Below are 12,806 nucleotides of genomic sequence, written 5' to 3'. Positions count from 1 at the left end.
TTTTATTTTATGTGGTGCTGAGGATTGAACCCAGCGCCCCGCGCATGCCAGGCGAGCGCGTTGCCGCTCAAGCCACAGCCCCAGCCCCAGCCCAGATGGGTTACATTAATCACCAAGGTAACTCTCAAATCGATACACAATCCAAAGGAAACATCATTGCCAGTGTAGTGATAAATGAAAGACTACAGTCTCTACTTTACCTGTGAAGTACATTTTTGTTGTTGTTGTTAAACAGTACTGGGGATTGAACCCAGGTGCACTCTACTACTGAGCTACATCTCCATCCGTTTTTATTTTATTTTGAGACATGGCCTCACTAAGTTGCCCAGGCTGACCTCAAATTTGGAATCCTCCTGTCTCAGCCTCCCATGTAGCTGTGATTACAGATGTGTACCACCACATCCAGCTTGTAAAGCACATTTTTAAGAAAACTAAATGGAAAAGAGATTTAATTTCAAAAATTTAATTAAAGATGTTCAGTATATTAATAGAGTAATAACTATCAAACCTAATTTCATTAATTAGAAATTAACAATGATTCCTTAAACATCTCAGGAACCAATATTACAATTAAGGGAAGTGACCTTGGGTAAGTAACCTAACCTCTCTGAATCTGTTTCCTCATCTGTAAAACAGGGATATTAAAAAAAAAATCTACATTTAATAGGGTCATTCTGAAGATTAAGTGAAATAACATATAACATATTATCATTACTAGAATATAATAAGCAATCAACATATATTAGTTGTCATTATCTTAAAAATTTAGTATATGTTATAAGCTAGGGTCATTTTCATATCTTGATATAACACTGTCAATCAATTCATCCATCAAATATTAATTAGATCTTCAAAGAAAAAAAAGCCAATGGGAGTAGAGAAGTGTGAACAAAAGCTAAAAGGAAAACTAGTATGAGATGAGATAGCGAGGGGCCTTGTTCATATTATTTGTAACAGTGTCTCTTGTTATTGCAAGGGACATAGTAGCCTCATAACTACATGTACCTTTATATGTGCACACACATACACACATCACACTTGGTGAACAAGTCCAAGTGCCTAGTTCTTCACATGTACTGTATTCATAAAATACATAAGAGAGAAGGGAAAACTGGAAGGATAGACAAGAGAGAGAAAAATGTAGGGAAGGGAAAAGAAGAAAAAAAGGACTAAGAGGAGTGGATGATGGTTTGGGTTGATGAATGACCCCTTGTTCAGAAAGGGCTGTTGATCTGCAAACAGGTGGATCTGCCTATATGCTTGGTTGGCATCATGACACTGAGCACACAGAAGCTCAATGAAGCACATTAGAAAAGGGTGAATCTGAGAGCCAGGAGACTCTTACAACAGTTACTGTTTATGTCAAGACCTGCTTGTCCCAAGGGACCCATTTTCACATAATCTATAATTATCTCTTTGCTTTAATCGCCTTGTCATTCCCGAGGCTCTCATGGGCACTGGAAGAGGAAAAGCTCATTAACTAAACCTTTTCTCCTCTCTCCAGCCACCCATGGCTTTTAATTGCTTGGTGTGTTATTATCTAGAAGAGCAACTGGGATCATTTTCATAAGAAAGGGAGGTAGAGAGGAGGAAAGGAGACAGGAGTCCCTGAGGTATGCACCACAGACAAACCTTTGCTTTCTCAATTATTTATGCCAGCTGAGGTTTTACAGGCTGAATAAATCCATAACTCAAGTTCATTTTGAGCAGTCAGATCCTGGAGGGGGAGTTGCCCACTTGCCTATACACACTTGTGTAGTCCTCAAAGAATAACCAGAATGTAACAAGACATATGTCATCCAATTTATCACCTATCACCAAAGTGTTAACACAATGTTGATCATAAGCAACACAGTGAAATAGGGAAAGATTATATTACCACCAACCAAACAGATGGAGGGAGGCTCTGAGTGCTAAGGACAGTACAGTGATGTCCCAGAACAACTTAACCTGTTAAAAGAAAAAAAAAAAAAATCCAAACACTCATTTTTGAAACCAAAACACATATTCTTTCTTTTTTTTTCCCCCAATACTGGGGATGGAACTCATAGCCTCACAGAAAGCACTCTACCTCTAGGCTGCCCTGCAGCCCTAACACACATTGCTGAAGCTTCAGATTCTTTAAATACATTTGTTAAAAACAGTTTTCTCAGGGCTGGGGTTGTAGCTCAGGGTTAGGGCACTTGCCTAGCATGTCTGAGGCACATGTCCTCAGCACCACATAAAAATACATAATTAATATAAAGGTACTATGTCCATCTACAACTATAAATGAAAAAATAAAGTGAAAAAACTAGTTTTCTATCTAACAAAGTTAAACTGTTTAAGCAGAATATTATAACATCTAACTTTTAAGTTACAATAAAACTATATGTTACAGCTTTTAATCTAATCACAGCTCTTTCAGGAAAATTTTACAGTACAATTTATGTATAAATGACAAATTTTTATGCTACTATCATTCCAGCTTATATTTTAACCAAGAATATAAAATTAAAATATAAAACAATCACTTTCATTCTAGTTTTTTATATTACATTCTTCATGATGAATTAACCAATGGAAAGATTTTTAAAAATTTTCCAAAATCAATTATTATTTAAAAACTGAAAGTTTATAAGGCAATGATGAAAGCATCTCTTTGAAATTCTACAGGCTTTTGTGTCTGACCACAAGCAGTGACCTCTGGTATTTTTTGCCAAAACACTTCATTTGTCTCACAGAGCAACTAATCAATTCCAGAGCCCATCAATCATTTCAGTAGTATACTAGTCTGGTCCTGCTTAGAGAAGGTCCAGATGGCTGCCTGTGTAAGTGGAATTAATAAAATTCTGATAGATTACAATGTATCAAACTACAAAATACTACAGGGAAGACCAAATCTTATTGCAGGTTGGTACTATATGCTCTTCATTTACTGTATTTTTAATTCTTGCCCTAATGTCTAAGCGTATGTGCCAATGTCTAGATTAAATCTAAGTATATAATTTACCCAAAATGATTTCTTTTTTTTCTGGTACCAGGTATTGAACCCAGAGGTGCTTATCCACTGAGCCACATTGCCAGACCTTTTTTTTAAAAATTTTGAGATTGAGTCTCGCTAAATTGCTTAGGGCCTTGCTAAGTTGCTGAGGCTGGCTTTGAACTTGTGATCCTCCTGCCTCAGCCTTCCGAGTCGCTAGGATTATAGGCCTGTGTTACATTGTCTGCCCAAAATGATAATTCTTAAGTGTGTCAATATATACATATTGGTGAATCATCTGACTCTCTGCAAAACCCCATGCTTATTATTATGGTGCTTTCCCTGCCCACCTCCAAAGTGTAAATGAGTCACAGCTGATCTAAAAAGAGGTAACCGCTGAGCACAGTGGTGCATGCTTGTAATCCCAGCAGCTAGGTAAACTGAGACAGGAGGATAGAGAGTTCAAAGCCAGCCTCAGCAAAAGCAAGGTGCTAAGCAACTCAGTGAGACCATTTCTAAATAAAATACAAAACAGAGCTTTGGATGTGGCTTAGTGGTGGAGTACTCCTGAGTTCAATCCCAGGCACCCTCTAACCACTCGCCGCCCACAAGCTCCGCCCCCCCCCCCCGAAAAAAAAAGGTAAATGTGAGTTATGTGTTCTGTTTTTTGTTTGTTTGTTTTTTGATACCAGAGATTGAATCCAGGAGTGCTTAAACACTGAGCTACATCCCAGCCTGTCTTTATATTTTATTTTAGAGACAGGGTCTCACCACATTGCTGAGGGCCCTGCTTTAGTTGCTGAGGCTGGCTCTGAACGAACAATCTTCCAGCCTCCGCCTCCAGAGTTCCTGGGATTACAGGCATGTGTCACGGCACTCAGTGTAAGATTTGTTACACCAGTTTCTACAGTTCAAAACAGATTTAATAGCTATTTTCTTTTGCAAAAGCAAATAATTTGTATTTAGTTTGATAACCAGATGGACCTGTAATTTCAGTTACTAAGTTCAGCCCTGGGGTCTCCTCTGTAGGACTTCCTATGCTGACTAACAATACTAATGAAAACTTATAGTTACACAGCAACTTATTTTGTACAAGAAACTGTTCTAGAACGCATTCATATAATCCACATAAGTACCAATTTGAGACAATACTATTATTATTCTCTTTTAGAGATACCAAAAATTGCTCAAGGTCACAGTTAATGAGTGGCAGAACCAGCATTCAAATGCTGGTGACCTGGCTCCATAATTTTTTGTACTTAATTAGATTCACACTGTACCCCTTCTATTATATTACAGAACAATTAGCTAGCTTCAGAATGAGAAATCAGCGTCAGGACTCTGGGATGTTAATACTGAGTTCTGTATCTGTGACATCTTATCCTGAAAGAGTGGAAACAAAGATCAGAACCAAAACAAATCAAGAAGCAAGCTCAGAATTGGCCCCAGTTTATATTAAAACTCAACCGGTTATGACATTTAGTCTAAAAGCTGTGCACAACGTAGAGAAAGTATCAACAGACATTTAATGAGTTAATATGTTTATGAATCATCTCAGAATAAATATAATGAATTACATAAAAAAACCTCAAAACTCAACTGGACCCTTAACTCGTCATCTATACTGTATATTAACCAGGAGAGCTGCCAGAACAATGGAACCTAAACCCAAACAAATGGATTTATTAGATACTACTTTCCCTGACCTTTTCAAATGTGAAAACAATTTGGAGTTAGTGTATTAAATTATCCAAAATAGATCTTCAAAATGCATTGTTTTACATCCTTTTAAAAAACAATGGTTCTATAGGAAAAGGTTTTTTTTTTTTTCCATCCAAGTTTACCATTTGATGTTTCTAAAACTTTAAAACCTATTGTGTGGGCTTTCACTTCAGCTGAATATAATTCTGCCAAGAATTGGCAATTAATATCAATTAAAGCACAACTTCCTTTTAGAAAAATAAAACACCTGATACCATATTCCACCCAAGTATAAGCAAAATCTGATCACATAAACTTTAGGAAGCAGCCTGTCTTCAGTATTGTAATTGCATTCTGTGACTGCTTTAGAAACCATAAGAACTACATATGGTCTTTCACTAGGATAATCCAACATCTCAACATAGAAGAATTTTTATTATGATCTACTTTGTTATAATTGGATTTCATTATACTAATAAAATGAATTCAACTAATAAGAATATGACTAATTGTGATTTCTGATCTACTTTAATAATAATAACATTACTGTTTGCAATAGTTAAAAGGCTTTCAATGGTTTCTCACACGCATGTTTCCTACTGTTTTATATCTTAGTATGTCCCAGAACATAGGGATTTAGAAGAAAACATAAGAAGACTAATATCTAGATGACATAATGAAGCAAAGTCAACTCTAACCAGTTTGCCTGTAGCAAAAGTCCATATTTCACTAGATCAATTAATCTTTATTAAAGAGACTTATATGAAAATGCCCAAACTACTAGAACATAATAATTTAAAGTGAAGAAGCTGAGAAGCACAATATCCACAATATTTTGTCTCACTGTAGATTCACAGTAAATGTGTGTTGAGCTGAATTAAAATCTCTACGTTAGGGCTATGGATATGGCTCAGTTGGTAGAGGGCTTGCCTCGCATCCACAAGGCCCTGGGTTCAATCCCACACACCACACACACACACACACACACACACACACACACCCCAAAAAATCTATAAAAATAAACTATACTAGTCTTCATTATTTTTCATGATCAAGATTCTAAATACTGAATCTAAATATTGAAGTAAATCTAACAGTCACTTCTTTAAGAAGTGGGTGAGGAATGAGGGTAAGATTAACACTTTCAAAATAGTTTACCTCAGGATTACACTCACCCAGATTTCTACTCTCAGTTCTGATACACTTCACATTCTGTAGGGCTACTGTGATCAGTCATGTCACTAGACATTTCAAAAGAAACTGAGAGATCATTTTGGAAACACTGGAATCTGGAAGCCCTTAAGAAAATTAGCACACACATATACATAAATAAAGATCATTATTATTAAACACAAGTGATTTATATTGTTAGGAAGTTAGGCTTAGTGTTTTTTTTTTTTTTTTTTTTTTTAACAAAGTCAAGAAACTCTCATTTATCTATACAACTACGGAAGGAAAACAGCCTTTCCTTTCCTAGTTATTTAAATTTTTTTGGATTATGTAGGAAAGGAGCTGAGACAGGCATACCACAGGAAAACAAGCCAGCAGCACTCTGTTTTATGACATGTCCCCTAGGCTACTCATCGGTCAACTCCTTGAGGAAAGCCTTTGTCTGGGCATACCTCCGAAGCTCAGGGCATTTATTAAGTTTTGGGAATTTCCTCAGGTAGTAGAAACACAGAGATGAAGAAAGCATGATCCTTGCTCTCAAAAACTAAGTTAACGGACAGGATTAATTATTTTAAAAAAACTGTAACTCAGTGTGGCATAATGTGGTAAATATTATACAAAAGTATAAGCAAAAGATTATAGCAAAATAGAGAAGAAATGACTACCTCCTGTTATCTAGAAAAATGACACTTACATAGCTTGATTTGAACATTTAACAAACTTTGATTAGTAGGTTAAGATTCTAAGATGCCATTTTTTATAAGACTCTAAAGACAGAATCTGCAAATTAATAAGCCCCAAATACTTTCTGGGTATAAAAAGATTGAGGGAAGGGTTAAACTCTGAAAATGTTCCTTCAGTCTTTAATGGGCTCCTCAGTGTTCTCAGGGTCCACCATAGGGACTGGAATTAGCAAATGCATTCCAGGTCAGTAGCAATCCTAAAGGATGTCTTTATTCCCCCCTCAAATCTCCATCAGCCTCCCCCCATCTTATCCTGAATAAGCATTTAATCTAAATAAAAAGGGGGTGCTTGCTATGCAAGTAGATTCAAGACAGATCCCCTCGTATTAACCGACTGCCTGGTCAACAATTGGAAACCATGAGCATTTCAAGCTTCTGATTTTAAGAGGTACCAGTAACTTCTCCCTCTTACAATGCTACTTGGCAGTTCATAGTGCTGCTTCTTCATGTTAGATAAGCTCCTTTCTGTAAGCAAGAAGCATACATTTTTGGTACAATTCCCTCTTCATTCTATAAAGATAGATATTTCCCTTCAATAAATTTAGGTGAAGACAGTTTTCCACTTGAAACATTTATTACATGTTAATGAATAAGAAAAGGAACAGTTGATAACTTGAAAAGAGTAACAAAGCAAGAAGTCCTTTTTTTTCTTTTGGTAGTTGTTTAATTTGAAAAGAAACAATCTTAGAAGAAAGTGTCTCATGACTCCTTAAAGTAGCAGTAGAATCCTTTCTGATTTACATACAGTGCTGAAAAAAATTTATCCATGAAATTCTATACATAATTAAAGCTTTGTTAATAACATAATATTTAAAAATTTTTAATTGTTGTAAAAACAACATATAGCAAAGTTTACCATTTTAGCCATTACTAATTGTCCAGTTCTATAGTATGAAATATATTCATATTGTTGTGCAATCTCTAGAACTTCTCCATCTCGTAAAACTGAAATTGACCCATTAAATAACTTCCCATTTCCCACTCCCTCCAGCTCCTGGAAACCACTCTTCTACTTTCTATTTCTACAAATTTTACTACTATAGGTAACTCAGTAAGTATACAGTATTAGTCTTTTTTGTGACTGTCATATTTCACTTAGTGCAATGTCTAAAGGTTCCTATTGTAGCATCTGTCAAAATTTCCTTCCTTTTTAAGGCTGGATGATACTCCACTGTATGTATATACTAAATTTTGTTTATCTATTTGCCATTGGACACTCTGGTTGTTTTCACTTCTTGAAAATAGTAAATAGTGCTGCTATGTATATGGGGGTACAAAGAAGTCTTTGAGATTCTATTTTTCAATTCCTTTGGACATAGATCCAGAAGAGGATTTGCTGGATTATACGGCAATTCTATTTTTTATGTTTTGAGGAAACTACACCCGGTTTTCCATTGTGGCTGCATTATTTTACACTCCAAGATAACTTTTGGAGGGAATTAAATGAGTTTTACCTAGAATTATTAGTCTAATTAGAATTATAGTAAATTATCAGAATTAGAATCTTTATAAGAAATAGTATTTTGAGGAAAATTAACAACAAAAATTCACAGTTTTAGATTGTCTGAGACATAAAACCCTGCTTTACCAACCAGGTGGGAAAGGCACTGACTCAGATCCTGATGATAAGTGACAAGTGATAATATTTTCACTGTTCAGACACTTTGGCACTAGTTCAGACACTTATTGATTTTAAAGATTATACACTACAGAATTCTTTCCGGCCATTTATTATCCTACTAGAGATAATACCAAATCAGTTTCATGTTAAGAAAAAAGTACTCTACAAATTAAAGATTTCAAGATTAAAAAAAAAAAAACTTGAACACACACATACACACAAACACATACCCACACATATGTAGATTCGTATTATCAAAGATCACAAGAGAAATTACCTGATGGTTTCTTCATGATATAGAGAACTAACAACTGGCCCGCCAAAACCACTATTTGCCTCTTTTCCTTTCTTCTCTGGTATCTGTGGGAGGGGAAAAAAATGAAAAAAAGGCATACAGATTAAAGCAAAGTATATTTAAGCCAGTTGTAAAACATTAATTTGCTTAAGGAACTACCAGAACTTCTATTCTCAACCATTTCTTCAAGTTGTAAGAATAATTTTAAGGTGGTACAAGAAAAGCGACAGGATCCTCCGGTCAGCAACAGAATAGGTACCCACTGGTTATTTAAGGTCATTCAGTTTCACTTTTTGGAGCCACCTAAAAGCAATCCCCTAGGTGACTATGGGATGACGTTCAATGTTGAAAACATGGATGTTTATGTGAAAGCATGAAAATGAAATATAAATACTAGACATGAATGTGATCAGGAAAATCATATCTAGATTTATAAAATTAAAGTTTACAAACAAGAACTAAACTATGGTAAAATTTCAAATTCAATCATAAAGAAAATATTTTTAGGTAAAAAGAAAAAAGTAGAGAAGGTAGAAGAAAGAGGAAAAGAGGTTCAGATATATTTTAAAAAAGAAAAGAAAAAGAAAAAAAGAGCAAACTACCATGGAACATTTTCTAAAATCAGCACACAGAAGTTCAATCCATGTTCTCATGATTAGCATCCCTGGCCTTCTTTACTATCACAGTGGACCAGGGACTGAGTACCTCAAATCTCTGAAGGAACCAAGAACAGCCCTGGATTTCTGGTTTGGTCAGGTTGTTATTCAGGACAAGAATGGTGATTTACTAGTTCTTTACATGTCAGGGATGAAACAGTAAGCTCCATTATCTTTTTTTTAAAGAGATTTTAAAATGGGTGGGGGAGGGGACTTTTTGTCATTACCCATCTATTCAGAACTTCTAGTACTTTTTATTCCTTTACACAGGTCCAAATTTTCATTCTGAAGTAATTTTCCTTTCACCTGAGGAAAGTTCTTTTAACATTTATTGTACTGCAAATCAAGCTTTTCTCTACTTCACAGGTTTTCATCAATGTAACTAACATCTTGACAAAGTTAAATCTTCTAATTCATGAAAACAATCTGTATTTCCACTTATTTAGGTTTTTGTTTTCAATATAGTTTTCACTCTACAATCTTTCACCTCCTTGGTTAAAATTATTCTTGAGTATTTTATTCTTTATTATCTCTTGTTTTGATTTGCCTGAAGTATTTTGCCCTCACTTTTTTTGTATTAACATGAGATTCATATAACATAAAATTAACTACTTGAAAGTGTATAAATGAGTAGCATTAACATATTGACAATGTTGTGCAACCACCACCCCTATCTAAGTGGGATATTCATCATCCCAAAGGAAACTCTGAACCCATAAGCAGTCTTCCCCCACCCCATCCCCCAAACACTGAATCATCAATCTACCTTCTGTCTCTATGGATTTATCCATTCTGGATATTTCATATAAATGGAATCATGTATAATGTGATCTTTTACCTCTGGCTTCTCTTGCTTAGCATGTTTTTAAGGTTCATTTATATTATGGCATGTTCTTCATTCCTTTTTATGGTTGAGCAATATTCTATGCTACGTATATACTACTACCACATTCTATTTGTTCATTCATCAGTTGCTGGACATTTGGGTTGTTTGCACTTTTTGCCTATAGTGAATAGTGCTGCCATGAACATCTGTGTACAAGTATTAGAGCACCTGTTTTCAATTCTTTTGAGTATATATATCTTAGGAGTGGAACTGCTGGATCAGATGGTACTAACTTTCTGAGGAACTACCAAACTTTTCCACAGTCACTGCAACATTTTACATCCCCTTCAATAATATAAGATGCTTTCTTCACATCCCACCAATACTTATTGTTGTTTTTATAAAATTATAGACATCCTACTGGGTATGAAATGGTATCCCACTCTGGTTTTAAGACACCTCTCAAATGACTAATATTTCATATGATTATGGGCCATTCTTTTTGGAGAAATATCTATTTACATCCTCTACCCAGTCATTAGTTGGCTTGCCTTTGGGGAGTTACTTACATGTTCTGGATATTAGATCCTTGTTGAATATACAATCTGCAAATATTCTTCCCATTTCTTTTCACTTTCTTGACAGAGTCTTCTGAACAAAAGTTTTTAATATCTATGTAATCTTATTTGTTAATCCTTTCTTTTGTTTCTTGAGCTTATGCTGTCATATCTAAGCAGCCATGGTCAAATCCAAGGTTATTAAGATCTACTCATATGATTTCTTCAAAGACTTTTATAATTGTAATTTTATTAATTAAGCTGAGGATCCATTTTGAGCTATTTTTATGTGTATGTTATATGACAGGAATGCACCTTCATGCTTTTGCATATGGATATCCAATTGTCCCTACACTGTTAAAGAGATTATTCTTTCCCCAATGAATGGTTCTGGTATCACCCTTACTGAAAATCCACTGACCATAAACCTGAGAGTATATTTCTAAACTCTCAATTCTATTCCATTGGTCTATATGTTTACCCCCCTGCCAGTTCCACACTACTTAACTGTGGCTTCAAAGCTTCCAATTTTCTTTTTTTTCCAATACTGTTTTGGCTATTTGACACCCTTTGTAATTCCATATGAAGATTACCTTTTCTATTTCTGGGAAAAAAAAAAAAGATGGGTAGATTTTGATAGCACTGAATCCACACAGATTTGGGCTTAACTAACATCTTGACAAAATTAAATCTTGTAATTCATGAACACAATATGTATTTCCACTTATTTATGTTTTTGTTATCAATATAGTTTTCACTACACAATCTTTCACCTCCTTGGTTAAAATTATTCTTGAGTATTTTATTCTTTTGTGCCACTATAAATGGAAATATTTATCTTCATTTCCATTACTGGAGAGTCCACTGCTGGTGTATAAAAACACAATAATTTGTGTATGTTGTTCTAATATCTTGCAAATTTGCTAAATTAGTCATCAACTCTAGTAGTTTGTGAATTTTCTGAATTTTCTATATATAGGATCATGTCATCTGCAAACAGATAGTTTTTACTTTTGCCTTTCCAATTTGGATGCTATTTAATTCTTTTCTTAGCTTGAATTTACAGTACAATATTGGGTTCAATGGTGAAACCAAGCACTCATGTCTTATTGCTAATCTTAGGTAGAAAGGTTTGAATCTTTCAACACGGAGTACGATGCCACCTCTGAGTTTTCCATATAGGCTCATTATCACATTACACAAATTTCACTTTCATTTTTGAAAGCTATTGTAACTGGGTAGAAGATAACAGACTGATAGTCTTTTCCTTATGATGTCAACCTGTTGACCTCAGACCTCTGTAAAGAAATCTGGTGTAGTTCTACTTTTGTTCCTGTCTCATGTTTTTTTTTTTTTTGGTCTGATTGCTTTCAAGCTTTTCTCTATTTCACAGGTTTGCCCCCATGTAATGAGGATGATGTGGCGTTGGTATATGGTTTCATTATGTTTCTTTCTTTTTTAAATTTTTTATTTATATATGACAGTGGAATGCATTACAATTCTTACTATACATACAGAGCACAATTTTTCATATCTCTGGTTGTATACATAGTATATTCACACCAATTCGTGTCTTCATACCTGTACTTTGGATAATAATGATCATTACATTCCACCATCATTAATAATCCCCTGCCCCCTCCCTTCCCCTCCAACACCTCTGCCCTATCTAGAATTCATCTACTCCTCCCATGCTCCCTCTCCCTATGTTTGGGGTTCAGTGAAGCTTCTTGGATCCATGGGATTTTAGCAGGGATTCTCAACAAGGGGAAACTTTTAGTCCTCCCTGCCAACCCTCCAGCATCGCTGCCACCTCCCCACCCTAGACATTTGGCAATATCTAGGGTAGTTTTTGTTGTTACAACTAGGCAGCACTGTTGGCATCTAGTGAATCAGAACCAGGGTTGCTGCTAAATGTCATATTTTGCAAAGAATAGCCCTCTACAGCATTGAATTTTCTGACCCCAAATAGCAATGTTTCAAGATTGAAAAACTCTGGTGTATAGTTTTTAGCAATGTTTAGAATTTATGATATTATTCATTATTATTAGTTTTTGTTTTCTCCTCTCACTGTCTTTCTGGAATTCCAAATATATGCTACTTTGCTTGATATTTTCCAATAGCTCAATGGATTTTCTTCATTTCTTGGTTAGTCTTTTTATGCTCTGTACCTCATTTTGATTAGTTTCACTTCAAGTTCACTGATCTTCTCTAAGCAAGGCCAAAATGCTGTTAATCCTCTCATATATTTTCACTTCAGATAATGTATTTTTCC

General features: G+C 35.1%; 1 protein-coding gene across 2 annotated transcripts in view; it reads right to left on the bottom strand.

The window, feature by feature from the left end:
• The window catches only part of Acbd6 (acyl-CoA binding domain containing 6), a 153,023-nt gene that overhangs the window by 91,509 nt on the left and 48,708 nt on the right, over positions 1-12,806 (bottom strand). For both annotated transcript variants that reach the window (XM_027935061.2, XM_027935062.2), the window contains exon 4: positions 8,475-8,557. In XM_027935061.2, the coding sequence (XP_027790862.1) occupies positions 8,475-8,557 (83 nt within the window). The remainder of the gene's footprint in view (positions 1-8,474; positions 8,558-12,806) is intronic.

Source organism: Marmota flaviventris, chromosome 12, assembly GCF_047511675.1.
Source record: "Marmota flaviventris isolate mMarFla1 chromosome 12, mMarFla1.hap1, whole genome shotgun sequence".
NCBI lineage: Eukaryota > Metazoa > Chordata > Mammalia > Rodentia > Sciuridae > Marmota > Marmota flaviventris.
Note: the sequence above shows the minus strand (reverse complement) of the source record. Positions and strands in the feature narration are given on the sequence as shown.